At 34.2% G+C, this 20,044-nt stretch overlaps 1 protein-coding gene across 1 annotated transcript in view; it reads left to right on the top strand.

The window, feature by feature from the left end:
• TDRD9 (tudor domain containing 9) overlaps positions 1 to 20,044 on the top strand; it is a 175,209-nt gene that overhangs the window by 119,443 nt on the left and 35,722 nt on the right. The window contains exons 16-22 of the mRNA XM_074291060.1: positions 3,110 to 3,275; positions 3,362 to 3,450; positions 3,506 to 3,568; positions 4,124 to 4,168; positions 5,535 to 5,588; positions 15,533 to 15,649; positions 17,266 to 17,373. Of these exons, the coding sequence (XP_074147161.1) occupies positions 3,110 to 3,275; positions 3,362 to 3,450; positions 3,506 to 3,568; positions 4,124 to 4,168; positions 5,535 to 5,588; positions 15,533 to 15,649; positions 17,266 to 17,373 (642 nt within the window). The remainder of the gene's footprint in view (positions 1 to 3,109; positions 3,276 to 3,361; positions 3,451 to 3,505; positions 3,569 to 4,123; positions 4,169 to 5,534; positions 5,589 to 15,532; positions 15,650 to 17,265; positions 17,374 to 20,044) is intronic.

Here is a 20,044-nt window from a genome sequence, read left to right as displayed (position 1 = left end):
ATGTATATTTATATACACATACATGCATATATGCATATTCATTTATTTTATTATTTCTATATGTTGATTGGCAAGCCCTTTCCAGAGAAATTTAATACAAAGACTTCTTTTTTTCCCATTTAACTATTTATCTTCTTTTTCTTTTTCTTTTTTTTAGGCTACGGTTAAGTGACTTGCCCAGGGTCACACAGCTAGGAAGTGTAAAGTGTATACAGCTAGGAAGTGTTAAGTGTCTGAGACTAGATTTGAACTCGGGTCCTCCTGAATTCAAAGCTGGTGCTCTATCCACTGCACCACCTAGCTGCCCCAACTATTTATCTTCTTATCCTGGAAACATTAACGTTGACTGTGCAATAATCTACATTCATACTCCACTTTTTTCCTCTGTAAATAGCATTGTTCCTCATAAGTCCTTTAGAATTGTATTGGATTATTGTATTGCTGTGAATATTTAAGTCTTGATTAAGTTTTAATATATTTCTAGTTCTCTCCTGAAGTAATTGGTTTCTTTTTGGTCCATTTTAATTTCCAGAGCATTTGTTTCTTGGATTAGGTTTTGTACCTCTTGTGTTAATTTATTAATTACCTTCCCAATACTTTTGAATAGTGTTCTCATTCATTTATAAAAATATTTTAAACTCTTGTTTTTAACTCTTCCTTCTTTTCCAGAAATTCTACTTGAATTTGTGCCCCAGGCTGTTTTTTGTTTAAGGCTTCATTTATCATCTTATTATCTTCATCTTATCATATTAGCCCTTTATAATGGGATTCTTATTTTTGCTTGCTCATTCTTCCAGAAGCAGACTTTGGACCTGATATTAGGGCCATACTCTGGGAACTTCTAGAGGAAGTTATGGGCTTATCCTGTTGCTTTTTTTTTTTTTTTTTTTTTCCAGAAAACAGAACAGCTTTATTCCAGGCTTTCAGACTGAGCTCAGGCCAGAGACTTTTCAATTTTTCCCTAGTGGTCTAATTCAGAGTAAAGCTTGATTGTTGACTCTGTCCTCTTAATTCTGGAAGTTCTTGACCTGGATTTGGATCTGAGCAACAGACTGTTGCTGGTCCCAGTCCCTATCCAATAAGATGTTTGTCTTTGGGACTTCGTACTCTGGTTATTCTTCTATAAGCTTCAGGTTGGGCTAGAAGCTAGAGGTGAGACCCTCCTCCACTTAAGGGCTATGAGCAATGTTTGTTTTTGAATGTTCTCCTCTGGGTGCACTTTTCAGTGCCTGGAACTTTTCTTTACCCTGATGTGGTACATCATTCAGGTGTAGATAGTCTCCTCAGGCCACCCTAGATCTGTGGGGCAGGAAGGTATTTGTTGAATGTCCTAGATTGTGCCATCCATCTACCATCTGAGTTTCTTGGTGTTTGAATAGCCTAATAGCCTTCTGATTTGTTGTATAGCCTTCTACTCATAAAGAAATTAATTCCCTTCTGGCTGTCAAAGTATGTCACATGTAATGCAATCTTCTTATTGGCTGTTTTTGTAGGTTATTTCTTCTTTTGTTTCTTCTATTCTTCTCTTCCCTTTCCCAGATGTTTGACCTCTATATAACTGAAGTATTGGTATGATTTTTAATGACCATCTAAAATAAATAAATCTGAACTTTCAAAGATGATAAATGCATTTAACTTTTAAAAAGTTTTACAATTTTAGACATAAAAAGACTTCAGGCTTTATGAAACTTCATTAAAAGGATCATTTGAATCCTGTAATTTCTTTACATTAAGGAGGGTTGACTTAAGTTTAGTCTTTACATCATCATCACCATAATCACCCATACATATAGTGTTGTAAGTTAGGGAGTATATCTTCTCAGTCTCTAGGAACTCTTACTTTTCCTCCTTCTTTCATTGAAAACTTCTTCCCTTGCCTGTCATCTAAGGGAGGGAGGGGAAAATTTGGAAAAGAAGTGAATACAAGGGATAATGTTGTAAAAAAAAATTACCCATGCAATATGTACTGTCAAAAAAATTATAATTATAAAATTAATAAAAAAAAAAAAAAGGAAAAAAAAACTTCTTCCCTTTCATTTTTCTTCTACTTCATTGCTACAAATCCACTCATTGCTTAAGAATTAGCTCATTTCCTAGTCAATTTTTAGCCTCAGTCTCTACTTCTTATCTTGATAGAACCTTTGACAGGGATGGGAAAGGGTGCAGCTGTAAACATCCCACCTTTCACACCTACACCTATGGCTATAGCAGAAAGAAATTTCAGCAATTCATTTCAAAAATAACAAATAAATTTTGCTGAGATTTGAAAATTTGCAAAAATTTGCTAAAATTTGAAAGATTAGTACCTGACTGCTTAAATTGTACCTCAGAATGCATTTACCATAAGAGACAAATATAAAATATTTAGGTTCTGTATTATTTAGGATAGTAGCATATTTCAGATCCATTGTGGCTTAAATTGTTTGGAAGTTCAGGGAGAGGGAATATGGAACTGTCTTAAGAGAACCTCTACCAACCAGGTATGATATTTATATGGAAGAATATTTTGAGATTTAACCAACCTACAAAATGAATGAGGTGTTTCTCTCTCTCTCTCTCTCTCTCTCTCTCTCTCTCTCTCTCTCTCTCTCTCTCTCTCTCTCTCTCTCTCTCTCTCCTCTCTCCCTCTCTCCCTCTCTCCCTCTCTCCCTCTCTCTCTCTCTCTCTCTCTCTCTCTCTCTCTCTCTCTCTCTCTCTCTCTCTCTCTCTCTCTCTCTCTCCCTCCCTCCCTCCCTCCCTCCCTCTCTCTCTTTTAAACAAGGTAGTTGAGGTTAAGTGACTTCCCTAGGGTCACACAGCTAGGAAGTGTTGAGTGTCTTAGGCCAAATTTGAACTCAGGTCCTCCTGACTTCAGGACTGGTGCTCTATGTACTGCATTACCTAGCAGCTGCCCCTTAAATGAGCTCTTAAATATAGATATCAAACTTTTGTTCTGCATTGTTACATATTTCTTTCCTCCTTTGTCTCTTTTTTCTTTCGTACACACACACACACACAATTATTTGACTAACATTTTCATAGGTCTTACAACTATTTCTATTGTATTTTATAAAGTAAGGTATACCTTTTCTGTATTGCTAATAATAACAATTAATCACTTTATATAAAGGTAGGAGCACTTGCTGTTAGTGGGCAGAGAGAAGAAGAAAATCCCCATGATGGTGAACTGACTTTCTTAGGACGGGTTTTGGCCCAACTTCCTGTAGATCAGCAACTTGGTAAATTAATAGTGCTTGGACATGTCTTTGGATGTCTAGAAGAATGCCTTATCATAGGTGAGTATAAGAAGAAAAAAATGTTTATGAGTAGTTTGGATAACACCATGCTAAAAAAGTTAATCTCTCTCTTTCTCTTTTGATAGCTGCAGCTCTCTCATTGAAGAATTTTTTTGCAATGCCTTTCAGACAGCATCTTGATGGATATAGGTATTTAATATTCATATTTTTAAATGTTTGTTTACTCGAAGGATTTTTGGATCACACATTGTTTTTGGTTTAATTCACAGAATAAAATGAATTTTTCTGGCAACAGTAAGAGTGATTGCATTGCGCTTGTTGAAGCTTTTAAAGTAAGTTCTCTAGTGTTTAGTGAAAATGTTCATTTGACAAGGACATTTACTGTTACTTTTACTTCTAAAAAGTTCTGATCTGAAAGCTTTCAGTAATTCAATAATGCTTCATATTTTTCACTTGGAGCTCATAATGTGAATATTTCAGAAAAATCTTAGTATAATGCCTCATGAGAGTTAAAGTTGATCCTGGTTTGTTAAAGACTATGCCAGCAGTGTTGCAGTTTTGGTAGATTTTAACATTCTGAAAAGATTTCAGATTGGATCCTAGCTTCACATTGTGTCTGCTATCTAAGGCATAGTCTAAATATGGAAAGGTTTGTCAACTATTTGATAGGAATGAATTTTTTTTGGCCATAGAAATTCATTAAACTCATAAGCTATTAAAATTAATAAAATCTTTGTAAAGCTATTGATGGCAACATTATTAAATTTTAACTTCATAAATTATATGTTAAATACTATCAATTAAGTTTTCAATTGAAATATGTATCTAGAATTTCTGCATAAGATAATTAACTAATAAAATATTGGAATTTGTGGGAAACCTTTTAGACTTGGCAAGCCTGCAGACAAAGAGGAGAATTTCGACATCCAAAGGTAAATTATTTTTCCTTTTTGTTTTATTGTATATTGAATGATGCAAAAGAGGGAATTTCAGAATGTTTTCATCCTCTTTTTATCCATTATATATGGAATATGATAGCATAGATAGTATGAGCAACAGTCTGGGTAATAGGGGTTAATCCTAATGAGTCTGTCACTAACAATTAGTATAACAAAACATTAAAAGCTTACTTTTGTATGGACTTTTCAGTTTTGTAAGTCACTTAATCTTGTGATGACAGTACATAAAATACCTGTATTTATATGTGTGTAAACTTCCATCAACATGGATTCCAACTGATTTATCATTTAGATCCCTTGAATATTAGGTGAGGCTCAGAAAATCTCGCCTATGGTCACACAGCCAGTCATTGTCAGAGGTAATTTTTAACTTGGGTCAACCTCACAAATTCAACCCTCTCCACTATAACAGAGTGCCTCCCTTGGAATTAGCTAGTATAAATATTTATTATCCCCATTTTCAAGTTGAGGAAATTGAAGTTAGATCCAGATAGTCTGAATTAGAGTCAGGACTTAAATCTAAGTCCTTAGGCTCTCAAGGCCATTATTCTTTTTGTTCTATATAAAAAACCCAGATGAGCCAGCTTTTTCTAAAATTAGCCCAAGTTTCCACTTGATAAATGTTTTGGATCCTACACTGTTAGTTGCAAGACCAAGCAACTGATTTGGCTGTAATATATCAGTAAATCCACATAATATACCCCAGTAGAACACCTCTTGCATAATCAAGGAATCTATAATCCTTTGTCTTTACTTATTTTTGATCACAAGTTTTAAGCCTTGTGTTTAAACTGCTCTCCAACACTGGGACACAGCATGACATGGTAGATATATTGAAACTTGAATTGAAGTTCTGTCTCTGACACAATCTGGCTCTGTGATCCTGGGATGTTCATTCAACCTCTCAGGGCCCAGGCACTCCTTTGACCATTAGTTGTGAGTGTTCACCTTCACTGAGAGATGGGTTTTCTTTACTGGGTATTCTTATATCATTGAAATCATAGTTATAGTCCAAAGTTTGTCCTTTCCTTTTTCCTTCCCTCCTTCCCTTCCTTCTTTGTATTCATGCACATTGAAAGAAACAATTAATTTGTGCACGTGGAGCTACATTGTACCTGTTTTCATGGAGAATTGGGACTTTTTAGGACAAGGAATGTTTAACTTGAAGGATTGGTGACATTCATTGTGACTTCCATAAATAATTTGTTGGAGCAGTTAAAAAAAGAAACTTGGTTTATTAACATATTATTTATTGGAGTGTAATTATATGGTCACACTAGTTCAAAGTTACGAAATAATTTTAACTATTACTGACTTACACATTTGTGTAATTTTAAAGGATGAACTTGACTGGGGACGATTAAATTACATTCAGATCAAGAGAATTAGAGAGGTAAGTTGCCATCTTTCATACTATATCTGTTTGCATCGTTTTTAATTAGTCAGTCCTCAAGTATTTGAGTTCCTATTTTGTAGAAGGATTGTAGAAGATATGGAGAAATATGAGGAATGATCTTTGCCCTCAAAAAGAGCTTATGATCTAGTTATAGATAGTAAATATAGGCTTAATTAAGTAAAAAAATTTTTAAAAAGATAGTAATTCTGGAGAATTATAGTCATTGAAACCTTAGAGCTTATTAGTTCAGCCTCAGCTTGTTGCAGATGAAGATAAGGAAATTAACATTCCAGAAAAATGAGGTTACTGGCCCAAATCTACTTAAGATCATTAGCTTAGAGCTTTACTGAGGCCAGACTTCCCTGTTCTGCATGTGCCCATGAGCATCATTTTATATTAGCCCTAAAAGGAGTAATTGAGGAGCTGCTGGAAGCATAATATCTGGAGGCTACTAGGTGATGCTCTGTGCCCTGCACTGCCCACTCCTCATTGTAATCCTGTGGAGTCCTCTGAGCCTGTATGGTTAGGACTTCTCTTTTCATTCCTATCCTGAAAATCCTTTCCAGTCTTGCCTCTTATAGTCTATTAAGTTAATCACACACTTCTCTGTCCTTGAATCCCTTGTCCTCTTGGTGCTTGTGCCTTGTGTTACCCACTATCATCTGCCTTGATTTCTACTTCTGCTGAAGCAGTGAATGACACTGGATCTAGTACTGTGCTGACAATGTCTACCTCAGACTCTCAATTAGGTCCTCAATATACCAAGGCAGTCCTCTTCTCCTTCCTTGATTAACTCTGTTACACTCCACACAAACTTCCTCATCTCTCCTCCAGCTTCCCACACTCCTCCCCTCTCCCTCTCAGGAGAGGGCCTCAACTATATTTAAATAAGAAAATACGGGGCTTACATCTCATATAGTCATCTCCTTTATTCTAGTCTGGGATGAAGTGTTCCTCTCCACTGTGATTAGCCCTTAGACTTGTACCTTTGAGCTTCCTATCCTATATAGTAGTTTTTCCTCTTCATTCATCTCTCCCCACCCTTTCATCATTTTCTTTACTCTCTACTTACTGGCTCTTTCCTTGTTGCTTTGGAAAAAAAATAAAGAAGAAGCACTCAGGAATCCTACATTCTTTATCATGTTTTGATGTGACATCTTGTCAAGCTGTCTCCTCCCTTTTACATTAAATCTCCTACTATTTACTCTCTTTATTTCTTCTGTTCCTCTCTTCTACTTCTTGACACCTTGAAGTCTGGCATCTGACCTTATTATATAATAATATATATGTATATAATATTATTATATAATAATATAATAATATATCTCCAGAATTGCTAGTGATTTCTTTTAAAAATATTTTTCATTAAATTTTATTTTCATTTTCAATTCAATTCCTCTACTTCTCTCATCCATTGAGAAGGCAAGAAAAATAAATCCATTCCAGATATATAGTCATGTGGTATAAATTTCTGAATTAGCCATGTTCTGCCTTGCCATCCAATTCCCCCCCCCCCAAAAAAAAAAGAAAGAATTAGGAAATAGAACTCATTTTACATTGAGTCCATTACATCTCTCTAGAGCAGGGGTTCTCAAACTACGGCCAGTGGGCCAGATGCTCTTGCTAAGGACATTTATGCGGCCTGCCAAGTTATGGCAAATGGGCTGAGGGGTGGAGAACAGAGTGTGTGTTTCTGTTTTTACTATAGTTCGGACCTCCAATAGTCTGAGGGACAGTGAACTGGCCCCCTATTTAAAAAGTTTGAGGACCACTACTGTAGAGGCAAATATCATGTTTTCAGTGATTTTTAAAATAAATTTGAGAATTTTTTCTCAATTTTTATCCTTCTTGAGTTTTCTACTAATCATTCCCACATTCTGGTTAGTTGTGGTCTAGGACCAGCTACTTCTAACAGGATAATTGAGCTTGTGCACACTCATTTACTGAGAAAGATAACTGGGTCCAAGGCAGGACTTCTAAAACTAAGTAGATTAACTTCATCCAAATACTGGAAGCAGTTTTTCTGGTGGTCATATTACAGGTGTTGTTGAGAAATGGTTGAGTAGGAGGGTATTGACATCAGGACAGTCTGTGACCCATAATTTATAATTGATACTAAAAAGACTAAGATTTCTGTAACACTTTAAAGTTTTTGATACATTTTGCAAATAAGATCTCACTTGAGCCTCAAAACAACCTTGGGAGGTAGGTGAATTTAACTATTGAATCAGACAGCAGCTAAATGAGAATAGCTAGTAAGTTTCTGAAGCTACATATGCTCTTAGATCTTTCAGATTCCAGGTCCAGGTAGTGTCCTCTGTGTTAACTCCTGGTGTTGTGTTCCAGGATTTACTCTGTTTGCTCTAGGCATTGTTGTAGGCTTTGGAGCATTTGTATTTAGGAAGATACAAAAAAGAGACTGCTGTTTCTACACTTAAAGAATTTAAATTCTAAAGGAAAAAATGAATTATGTGGATAAATATATAAAGAGAATCAGGGATAAATATATAAGAATCATGGAAAAATATATAAAGAGAATCAATACAAGTAAACACATTTGTGTGTGTATGTGTCTGAAGATAACATTTGTGTATCTCACACACAAAACTATTTATACATATGTATGTATTTATGTCAGGCAGAAGTAGATTTTTTTTTCTTTAATAATATTACTGTATTTTTAACAGTATAATCTAATCTAGTCAATTCTTTGAAAGATATGAAAAGTTTCATATTTTACTTTAAAACAATTTTCTGTCCATATTTTTATTATTTGTTAGAAATTTAATAAAATTTTACTTGAAAAGCTGCAAATGGAGAAAGTTTTTTAACTCCCTCCCAAAAAAGTCTAAGAAGAAAGACTACCCCTTAAAAATGCTAATATTAAATGAGGTTCATGACCTTTTGTGTTTGATGGACCCCTTTTTGATAGGCTAATGAAAACTCAACCTCTTTTCAGAATAATATTCTTAAGTTCATAAAATTAAATGTACATTATAAGGAAAACTGTTTATATAAAAATATTTTAAAAAACAAAAGTTCACAAATCTCAGGTTAATAACCCTTGCCCTAAAGCAAAAAACAAAATAAAAAACAGGTGGTATAGCTAAATGTTTGGCCAGTTGTTGTAACCCATTTCACCTGAAGCAGACTTACTATCATCCAGGTTTGTAATTTTTAAACTGATATTAATATGTTAAATTGACTTGGAAGATATCATCAGGTAACAAGAAACCCATTGCCTGCAAAGTAGACATTTTTACTCTCCAGGTGTATACTTTTAAATGTATTAATGAGTTGCATTGAATCAGAAGATTTTATAGGATTATTAACACAGAGGGAGAGTATGCCTACTTGATAGCAAAAGGGAAAATCACTGCACTTTACATACTTATATTTTAACATTTTAGTTTGTGTGTAATGTGTCTATATTTTTCATTACTCAAAAATTGCTTTGTAAGTTTGTTCTGTTTTTACTGCAGTAATTTTTATTAGAGATCTGTCTTGATGAATTTGCTGCCCCAAATTTGGGTGGCATATATATGAGCATATGTGTGTTCATGGGTTTATTTATATATTGTATATCATCTTTTGCATAAGATGTGAATCTAAAGATTTATTTCATGGGGGAATTAAATCAATTTTTGGCAAGTATGTATCTTTTTAAAAATATATTTAATACTTTTTCTTTTTCTTTCTTGATTTTTAAAAAATAAATTTTATTACTCTTTTGGTTATACATCGCCTAATTTTACCCCACATCCCTCCTACAAAGATATACTATATAACATAATTTGTAATAGTATTTAGGTTTTTCTAACTATATACAAAGATAGTTTTCAATTTTCACCTTTGCAAAACCTTGTGTTCCAAAATTTTTTTCTTTTCTTCTTTCCCCTTTCCACGACAGCCAGCAATCTGATATAAGTTAAACAGGCACCAGTTTTCTAAACTTATTTCCATATTCCTCATGCTACACACAAAAAAATCAGATTTAAAAGGGAAAAAAAACTATGAGAAAGGAAAAATAGAGAACAGCAAAAAGGTGAAAATACTGTGTTCCAAACCATATTCAGTGTCCATAGTGCTCTCTGTTTATAATTGGCATTTTACAGACCATGTTTTTCAAATTTTCCTTGAATCACCTCATTGTTGAAAAGAGCCAAGTCTATCACAGTTGATGATCACATAATCTTGTTGGTGTGAACAGTGTTCTCTTATTTTTATCACTTTGCTTAGCATCAGTTCACTTAAGTCTTTCCAAGCTTTTCTGAAATCATTCTGCTGATCATTTCTTATAGAATAATAATATTTAATAACATTCATATACCATAATTTATTCAGCCACTCTACAATTGATGTATAGCTACTCAATTTCCAATTTCTTGCCACTGCAAAAAGGGTTGCCACAAACATTTTTCACATGTGGGTCCATGTTAGGATGACAAGGTGAGAACTCAAGTTATTCAATTCAAGAACTTTATAGGTCCCTTCTCTCTTTTATGTTCTCTTTGGTATACAGACCCAGTAGTGAGACTTGTGGATCAAAGGGTATGCATAGTACCCTATTGGGCATAATTCCAGATTGCTCTCCAGAATGGCAGGATTATTTCACAGCTCTATCAGAAATGCATTAATGTCCCAGTTTTTCTCATATCTTCCAATAGTTGTCATTATCTTTTTCTGTCATCATGACCAATCTGAGAGATGTGAAATGGCAGCACTTTTATTTTTCCCCAATTACATATAAAAATCATTTTTAACATTCATTTTAAATTTTGAATTCCAAATTTTCTTCCTTCCTTCACCGAACCACCTACTCCCATTGAGAAGGCAAGAAATTTGTTATTTGTTATACATATATAATCATTTAAAATATATCTATATTAGTTATGGTAAAAAGAAAATAGAAAAGAAAAGAACCTTAGGAAAAATAAAGTAAAAAAATATGATTCAGTCTGTATTCAGACTCTTATTAGTTCTTTCTCTGGGAATGGATAGCATTTTTCATTACAAGTCTTTCAGAGTTGGTTTTTCTGAGAGCTTCTTGCTCATTGTTTCTTATAGCACAATAGTATTCCATCACAGTCATATACCACAACTTCTTCAGCCATTCCTCCAATTGATGAGCATTCCTTGAGTTTATAATTCTTTGCCACCAGAAAAGAGGTGTTATTTTTGTACATAAAAGTCCTTTTTCTTTAAAAAAAAATCTCTTGGGTTACAGACCTAATAGTGGTATTAATGGGTCAAAAGGCATGCATAATTTTATAGTTTTGGGGCATGGTTTCAAATTTCTCTCCAAAATGATTGAATTAAACACTTTTCCCACATCCCTCCAACATTTATCATTTTATTTTTCTGTCTTATTAGCAACACACTAATAGAAATGAAGTAGTACTTTGCTTTTACTTCCTTTCCCTCATAATTTTCCTATAAAGTAAGATAGATTTATATACCCAAATGAATAGTTCTGATGAGAGTAGGGGCCAAACTTTCCCCAAACCTCCTCCATCTTTTGCTTTACTTGTAAAAGCTCTTTCATGTGAGATAATTTACCTCATTCCACCTTTTCTTTTCCCTAAGGTATTCTTTCACACTTCTTGTTTTTTTTCTGTATTTCTTCCAAATATTGTCAATTCACACCTTTGCAGTCTGTCTATATATGGCATCTAACTGTCCTAATAATGAAGAAAGTTCATATGAGTGACAAGTAGTACATAGGAATATAAACAATTTAACCTTATTAAGTCTCTTTATGTTTTCCTTTTCCAGTTTACCTTTTTATGCTTCCCTAGAGGTTTTTTTTTTGTTGTTGTTGTTTGTTTGTTTTGTTTTGTTTTGTTTTTGAGGCTGGGGTTGAGTGACTTGCCTAGGGTCACACAGCTAGGAAGTGTTAAGTGTCTGAGATCACATTTGAACTCTGGGTCCTCCTGAATTCAAGGCCGGTGCTCTATCCACTGCCCCATCTAGCTGCCCCTTACCTAGAGTTTTGTATTTTAAAGTAATATTTTCTATTTAGCTCTGGTCTTTTCATCAGGAATACTTGAAAGTGCTCGATTTCATTAAATATCCATTTTCCCCTGAAGAGTTATACTCACTTTTGCTGGGGAGGTCATTCTTAGTTGTAATTGTAGCTTGTTTGCCTTCTGGGATATCATATTCTAAGACCTCAGCTCCTTTAATGTAAAAGCTGCCAAATTTTGTGATATCCTGACTGTGGTTCAATGATAACTTGAATATGTTTGTTTCTGGCTGCTTGCAATATTTTTCCTTGACCTTAGAGCTCTGAAATTTGGTTCTAATATTCCTGAGAATTTTCATTTTGGGACTTCTTTTAAGAGGTGATTAGTGGAGTCTTTCAATTTCTATTTTACAAAATAGAATATCAGGGCAGTTTTCTTTGATAATCTCTTTTTTTCCCTCCTAATTAAAGTAGTATTTTATTTTTCCAAATACATATAAAAATCATTTTTAGCATTCATTTTTATAAAGACTTTTGTTCCAAAATTTTGCTCCCTCTCTCCCTTGCTTCTTCTTTTCCCAAGAAAACAAGGAGTCTGATATAGGTTAAACATGTGCAATAATCCTTTTAAACATATTTCCATATTCGTCACGTTTACAAGAAAAATCAAACCAAAAGGGGGAAAAACGAGAAAAAGAAAAGCAAACAAAAAAAGATGTGAAAACACTATGCTTCAACCACATTCAGCTTTAGTAGTTCTCTCTCTGGATATAGCTGGCATTTTTCATCCCAAATCTGTTGGAATTTTCTTGGGTCAGTACATTCCTGAGAAGAGCTAAGTCTGTCACAGTTGATCATCTCATAATGTTACTGTGTACAATGTTGATTCTGCTCACTTCACTCAGAATCAGTTCATGTAAGCCTTTCCAAGCTTTTTTGAAAAAGAAAATCATTTTTTAAAGAACAGTAATATTCCATTACATTCATATATCATAACTTATTCAAATATTTGACTGTTTTCTATATATTTTAGAGATGAGGTCTTTATCAAAGACACTTGTTATAAAAATTGTTTCCCAGTTTTCTATTTTTGTAAGGCAAACAAGCTAGAATTACAACTAAAAATGACCTCCCCAGCAAAAGTGAGTATTATCCTTCAGGGGAAAATGGATATTTAATGAAATTGAGCACTTTCAAGTATTCCTGATGAAAAGACCAGAGTTAAATAGAAAATATTACTTTAAAATACAAAACTCTAGGGAAGCATAAAAGGTAAACAGGAAAGGGAAAACATAAAGCTTTGTACACAAGCTTTTTTTATTTAATATAACCAAAATTATTTTACAGAGCATTCTATCTCTTGTTGGATAATGAATCTATAACTCACTTAACTTTTCCTTTAAGAATTTGGGTGCTATCTGGGGGAGGGATAGGGGAAAGGAGGGGAAAAATTGGAACAAAAGGTTTTATAATTAATTGCCAGTGCTGAAAAATTACCCATGCATATATCTTATAAATAAAAAGCTATAATTAAAAAAAAAAAGAATTTGGATGCTATGTCACTTGGTGCATATATGTTTCGTATTGATATTACTAAATATCAAATTTAGTAAATAAATTGTCTGTTGTACTTTTTAGCAAGATGTAGTTTCCTTCCTTATCTCTTTCAATTAGATCTATTTTTGCTTTTCCTTTGAGATCAGGATTGCTGTGCCTGTTCTTTTTTTGGTTGGTGGTTTTGTTTTTTTACTTTCCCTGAAGCATAATAAATTCTGCTCCACCTCTTACCTTTATTGTACATGCATTTCTGTTTCAAGTCTGTTTCTTGTAAACAATATATTTTAGAATTCTGTTTTTTGAGCCACTCTCTCTCTCTCTTTCTGTTTTATGGAATAGTCCACCCCATTCACATTCACAGTTAGGATTACTAGAAGTATGTATTTCCCTTCACTATCTTTTTCTTCCTGTTGTTTCCCCTCTCTCCTTCCACCCTATCCCTCTTCATCATTTTGTCTACCACCTCTCCTAGCCTGCCCTCTCTTCCTTTCCTCTTCTCCCACTTTTACTTAATCTCCTCCTCTCTTATTTCCATGTCAGGTAAGATCAATTTCTATATTCAGTTGATTGTGTATTTTATTCTCTCTGAGCTAATATTGATAAGAGTAAGGTTCAGGTGAGGCCCATCTGCCCTTCCTCCACTGTACAGGATTTTCATGCATTTTCATGTGAGATAATTTATCTCGTTCTACTTCTCCCTTCTTTCTGTATCCATTGTATTCTTCTTTCTCAACCCTTAGTAACTATTTTGCCATTCCCTCAAATTCACTTTATAATTTATACTCTATCTATATTCCTTCTAGCTGTACTATTAGAGTTAAATTTTTTTTTAAAGAGTTACAAGTATCCACTATACACATGTTAGATTGGCTAAGATGACAGGAAAAGAGAATGACGAATCTTGGAGGGGTTGTGGGTAAACTGGAATACTGATGCATTGTTGATGTAGTTGTGAATAGAGCCAACCTTTCTGGAGAATAATTTGGAACTATGCTCATAGTCGTCAAACTGTGCATACCCTTTGATCCAGCAGTGTTACTACTGGGCTTATATCCCAAAGAGATCTTAAAAAGGGGAAAGGGACCCACATGTGCAAGAATGTTTGTGGCAGCCCTCTTTGTAGTGGCTAGAAACTGGAAACTGATTGGATGCCATCAATTGGAGAATGGTTGGATAAATTGTGGTATATGAATGTTAAGGAATATTATTGTTCTGTAAGAAATGACCAGCAAGATGAATACAGAGAGGCTTGGAGAGACTTACATCAACTGATGCTGAGTGAAATGAGCAGAACCAGGACATTATTATATACTTCAACAACAATACTGTATGAGGATATATTCTGATGGAAGTGGCTATCTTCAACAATGAGAGGATCCAAAGTAATGATAGAACCAGCTATACCCAGTGAAAGAAAACTGGGAAATGAGTATGGACCACAACATAGCATTTCTATACTTTCTACTATTGTTTGCTTGCATTTTTGTTTTTCTTCTTAGGTTATTTTTACCTTCTTTCTAAATCCAATTTTTCTTGTGCAGCAAGATAACTATATAAATATGTATACATATATTGTATTTAACATATACTTTAACATATTTAACATATATGGGACTACCTGCCATCTAGGGGAGGGGATGGAGGGAAGGAAGGGAAAAGTTGGAACAGAAGTTTTTGCAAAGGTCAATGTTGAAAAATTACTCATGCATATGTTTTGTCAATAAAAAGCTATAATAAAAGAATTACAGTTATCTTCTGTAAAGTTCTGTTGTCTCCAGAGACTGCCGATCTCTGGGAGGAGATCTGCTGTCTCGACTCAATCTCTCGGCCACCAACACTAACCTAGAGTAGAGACTTCTCTTCCTCCAGAGAGCCGCCCCAGGTCTGGCCCAGACAAGACTCTCCCCTTGCTCAATGGTGTCTTCTTTTATCCTCCCAGAGGATAGGCATGTAATAACTCAAGGGCTTGTGGGAAGATTACTTCTACCAATGAACTTGCTCCTCCTAACCATGTAAGCTCCTCCCCAAGAGTTCACAGGGGTAAAACTCCCCTAAAGGCCGGAACTAAGTACCAACTTAGTACTTAGTAAGAACCTATCATCTCATTATCTCATTAGCACTTAGTAAGAACCTAACAATCTTCTTCCCACATAGGGATGTAAGCTGTTCAGCTTCATTGAGTCCTGTAAGTTTTCCTTTCCTCCTCCTTTTTTGATGTGGGTTAGTCAGTATCACCATCATTAGCCTTACTTGGCAAAGCAAAAGAGAAAAGAAAGAAACAAACAAAGAAAAGAAAAAGTTTTCCTTTCAGGAGGCTTCCTGCCTTTTTTTTGCCATCCTAGCTCTGTCCCACAAGTATGTCACACTTTAAGGATTTTCATTCAAAGAAAAATTATTCTTAAATATAACCTTCTTTTAGGTGGCTGAGTTATATGAAGAACTGAAAAATCGAATCACACAATTCAACATGTGTGTTGATACTCAGAGACCTGTGATGGACCATGAATATGTCTATAAACAGCGATTTATCCTGCAGGTATTTGGACATCCCATTTTTGTCCTCTTTTTCTCAGGGATATTGTGAGCCTCAAGTGAGATATAAATGTAAAGCATTTTGCAAACCTTAAAGCAGTATATATAATTCCTTGGTTTTTTTTTTTTTTTTTTTAACTGTAGTTACTAGACATACAGCTTTGTTATTAAGCAGTGTGTAAGAGTGTGCTGATATTTTAATAAATAAAAGGTCAATGTATGCATACATACTTAACAGTTTATTAAGTTTAACAAAACAGGTCAAATTCTGGTTTGTAGTGACTGTTGATTGCTGATATATTAAAGTATTCACCTTAGGCTCTGGCTCCAGCACAGTCCTGCTTTCTGCCCTGTTATGGTGTTGAAGGAGCTCATAACCCTTTTCCTTGCCCTTTAGATATGACCATAAAAGAGATTGAATGTAGAATATTTTTAGAAAAGACTGACAGCTGGTAAGCTAGTAAAGCTGGTCAATAATTGAATCATCAAGCACTTATTCAGCATTTACTGATTTTCACACATTGTGCTAAATGCTGGAAATACAACGAAAGGCAAAAACAGTCCTGCACTAAAAAAATTACACTTAATAAAGAAATTTTTATGGCTTGGGGTATCCTATAACTGAAAGGTTAATTTCAGGACTGTTTTGGGGGTCAGTTTATCTACCTGTCCATGTTTCTGTCAAATTCTTGTTTGTTTTTTAGGTAAAGTATTTGGGGAGGGGTAATTAATCAAATACTCAATATGGTATCTAATGGTAAATACTTTTTTTTGATATCTGTAAAATCCTGAAATTTCAGAGAGGGTGGAGATTTCAGAGGCATTAAGCAGCACTAGATTAAGGAAGCTTGACCACATGGGATCTTTGGAAATGTTCCATTATTGGAGTATTTTCTAGAAGAAAAAAGGTAGTTACTTTCTCTTCATGATGTCTGAGGCCTATGACATCTTTTTAGAAGTTTGATTTTAAGAGGTGGGTATCTAGGAATTTGACATAACACAACAATGGGAAAAGGTCACATTTTAGAGAAAGCCTTGATTGAAAATTAAACAATTTAAAATTGGGTAAGAATATCTTAAAGATGATACCTTTATAAAAGTGCTTCTTAGAAATAAATGGAAGAGGCTTTTTTCTTATTTTGAGTATCTCTATGCTGTAAACAGGAACATTATCTAAAAAGGAAGAAAGAGGGGGGTCCCTTCCTGTAATAATTATTGATTTAATGGGATAGGAGCTGGGTTTTTGCTATTGTTTTTATTCCCCTCAGTTCCACAATAAAATGCCTCAAATTCTAGGGAATGATGATATATATTTGGATATTATTACATGCTTAATTACTTATTTTATTTTGGTAATTCCTTTTAATTTCAAAAGCCAAAGACCTTTATTTTCAATTTAAGAAGTATGAAGCTTTGTTTCAATGGTAAAAATTCTAAATTTTAATAGAATATTTGTAAAATTCAAGGAATAGATTAAAAAATGCTAGTTATTTCTTATGTTTGACTAAAGGAAATCTCTCTCTCTCTCTCTCTCTCTCTCTCTCTCTCTCTCTCTCTCTCTCTCTCTCTCTCTGTCTCTCTCTCTCTCTCTCTCTCCCTCTCTCTCTCTCTTTTTTTAAGGTTGTATTGGCTGGTGCTTTCTACCCAAATTACTTTACTTTTGGACAACCTGATGAGGAAATGGCAATAAGGGAGCTTGCTGGCAAAGATCCTAAAACAACTGTAGTGGTAGGTTAATGTTCAAAATAGCCTTCAGTATACACAGCAATAAATGAGTAAGAAGAATATTGACATGTTTCCTGAAATAATTAGGTATCATTTTTGTTTTAAAATAAATAGGTGACTGTAGTTCATTAAAAGGCTGTTTTTCCCCTTTTCACATTTGCTGGATTGTAACAGTAACATAATTTCCTTTTGTAAATATCCTGGTTTCTAAAGATGTCAATTACAATGCCTAACCTATGTACTTTCCATTAAAAATCAGCCTTTGAGTCAGCTTTTAGAAAAAGGCACTTAAGAATATTTAGTATAAAATTTTCTTGATAGGATAGTAAATAGAAGGCTGGCCTGGTAGTCAGGAAGACTAACTTCAGGTCTAGCCTCAAGCCTTGTTTGTACTCTAACCTTAACCTACCTTCTAGAATTATTGTCAGTCTAAAATGAGTTAATATTTGTAAAGCAGTGCTACAGTGTGACTTTCCCTTTCCCCAGCTTGTGACTAATTTTGCCACATATCACATAAAAAGAGTTGACTTAAGTCCTCTGTTCTATTAATAATCCATTTATTTTATTCTGTTGGATAATAATCAATTTTTCAGAGTAATTTTGGATTGTAAGCACATATCTTTTGCCTTTTGGAATATTGTATTCCAAAATCTTTTTATATAATAAAAATTTCTTGTTGTATCCTTGACTATGGCTCCTTGGTACTTGAATTTCTTTTGGATGCTTGTCCCAAATCTCTTGCTTCTCTCCTTCTCCTAACTCTTGGGAATCTTTGCTTTGAATAACACTTTTTAACTGTCTCCAAGAAAACTCCACAGCAGTTTCTAACTATCCCTATTCCTGGGTAGAGGTAATCATTCTGAAGTTTGACTGTTCAGTGTATTCAGAGTTATCTTTTTTTCCTTCTGTTTACCATAACTAAACCCTGTAAGAATCGCCTTTCTCTCTTCTCTCCCTGGATATCTCTATCTGAATAGACAGCACATTATCCAGAACTCTAATTCCTTGACCCAGTATATGCCTCATTTTCTTTGCTGATTGTCTAATTGGTCTGAGATTTTGTATAAGTTGATATTTGTAATATTTTTGATGATGAATTTGGCTATGATATTTGAAGATAATTTTGGGATTCCTTTTTGGAGGTGATTGATGGATTCTATCTTTTCATTATTTTCTTGCTTTTATTGATCTGAAGCAGTTCCATTTATGATTTCTTTTAAGAGTCCACATTGTATTTATTTCTCATGGTTTTCAGGGATTCTTATTTGTCTTTGATAATGTTTTCTAGATTATTTGCTTTTGATATATATTAAATTATCTGTGTTCTTTAGTCTTTTGGTTTTGCTCTAGTATTTTTTGCTGTTTCATGTTGTTACTGTTTTCTGTTCAGTGTATTCTGGTTTTCTGAGCATTTATTTTTTGGATTAATTTTATTTATCTTCTAAGTTAATCTTACAATTCTTGTTTTTCAAGCTTTTATTTTAATTTGTTTTCTCTTGGTTCATTTCTCCTAGGTATTCACATCATCTTTGTGGAAAAAACATTTTCCTTTTGCATAATGGCATGCCACTTTTAGAAAGCTACTTCTTTTTCAGAGATCTCTATATGTACAATAATTTGGTTTTTTTTTTTGTTTTTTTTAATAATAGCTTTTTATTTTCAAAATATATGTTAAAGATAGTTTTCACCATTCTTCCTTGCAAAGCCTTGTATTCCAAATTTTTCTCCTTCCTTTCCCTCTTACTCTCTCCCTTAGACAGCAAGTAATTCAATATAGTAATCCAATAGTATCTTCTATACATAGTTATACATTTATCATGCTGCCTAAGAAAAATCAGATCAAAAAGGGAAAAATGAGAAAGAAAACAAAATGCAAGCAACAACAAAAAAGGTGAGAATATTATATTATGATCCACATTTATCCCCATAGTCCTCCCTCTAGGTGCAGATGGTTCTATCACAAGTCTATTGGAATTGACCTGAATCACCTCATTATTGAAAAGAGGTACATCATCACATAATCTTGTTGCTGTTCTACAATAATTTTAAATGCTGCTTGGTGTTGCCATCTTTTTAGCTTTAGTTTCTGAGTAGAGACTTTGGAACGAATGCCAAGGCTCTGCCCTATTTATTTTTTGAATGGGGTGGTTGTTCCTGCCTGGAACTGTATTGTATTGACCACTACCTCCCAAGATTATGCCTCCTTGGAACCTTAAGAATGAGTTCTGGATCTTTATGGTAGGACAGAGTGCTTGTGATCTCAGTGTTCTTGTGCCTGGGCTGTATTAATCTTGACTGCTGCCATGCCCACTCTGGTGTCTGTCCTTTCTTGGAAAGCCTTTGGCTCTTACTAGCTCTTGCACAATCTTGAAAGCTTATCTTTGGTCTCTTGCTAGTTAAACTGGAAGGCCTCTGGCCTTGATGTGGTGCTGCTGATAGTTGTTGGCTCAAGGCCCTTCACCATCTTGATTGCTCTTCTGCATTCTTCTTGTTGTTGCTGCTGTTACAATTCTGAGATGGCAGAAGTATTTTATTGTGGTTTCTTATTGGGTTTCCTGATCATTATTTGATGGAATTTCAAGTTTTGCACAAAGTTGGTGGTCTGGTTCTGGTTGGGCATCCATCTTAATGGGAAATCTATACCCAGATTGGATTTTTCATTGATTTAGTTGAA

Source organism: Sminthopsis crassicaudata, chromosome 2 (genome assembly GCF_048593235.1).
Source record: "Sminthopsis crassicaudata isolate SCR6 chromosome 2, ASM4859323v1, whole genome shotgun sequence".
Lineage (NCBI taxonomy): Eukaryota > Metazoa > Chordata > Mammalia > Dasyuromorphia > Dasyuridae > Sminthopsis > Sminthopsis crassicaudata.
The sequence above is the reverse complement of the archived record's forward strand: the minus strand, read 5'-3'. Positions and strand labels throughout refer to the sequence as shown.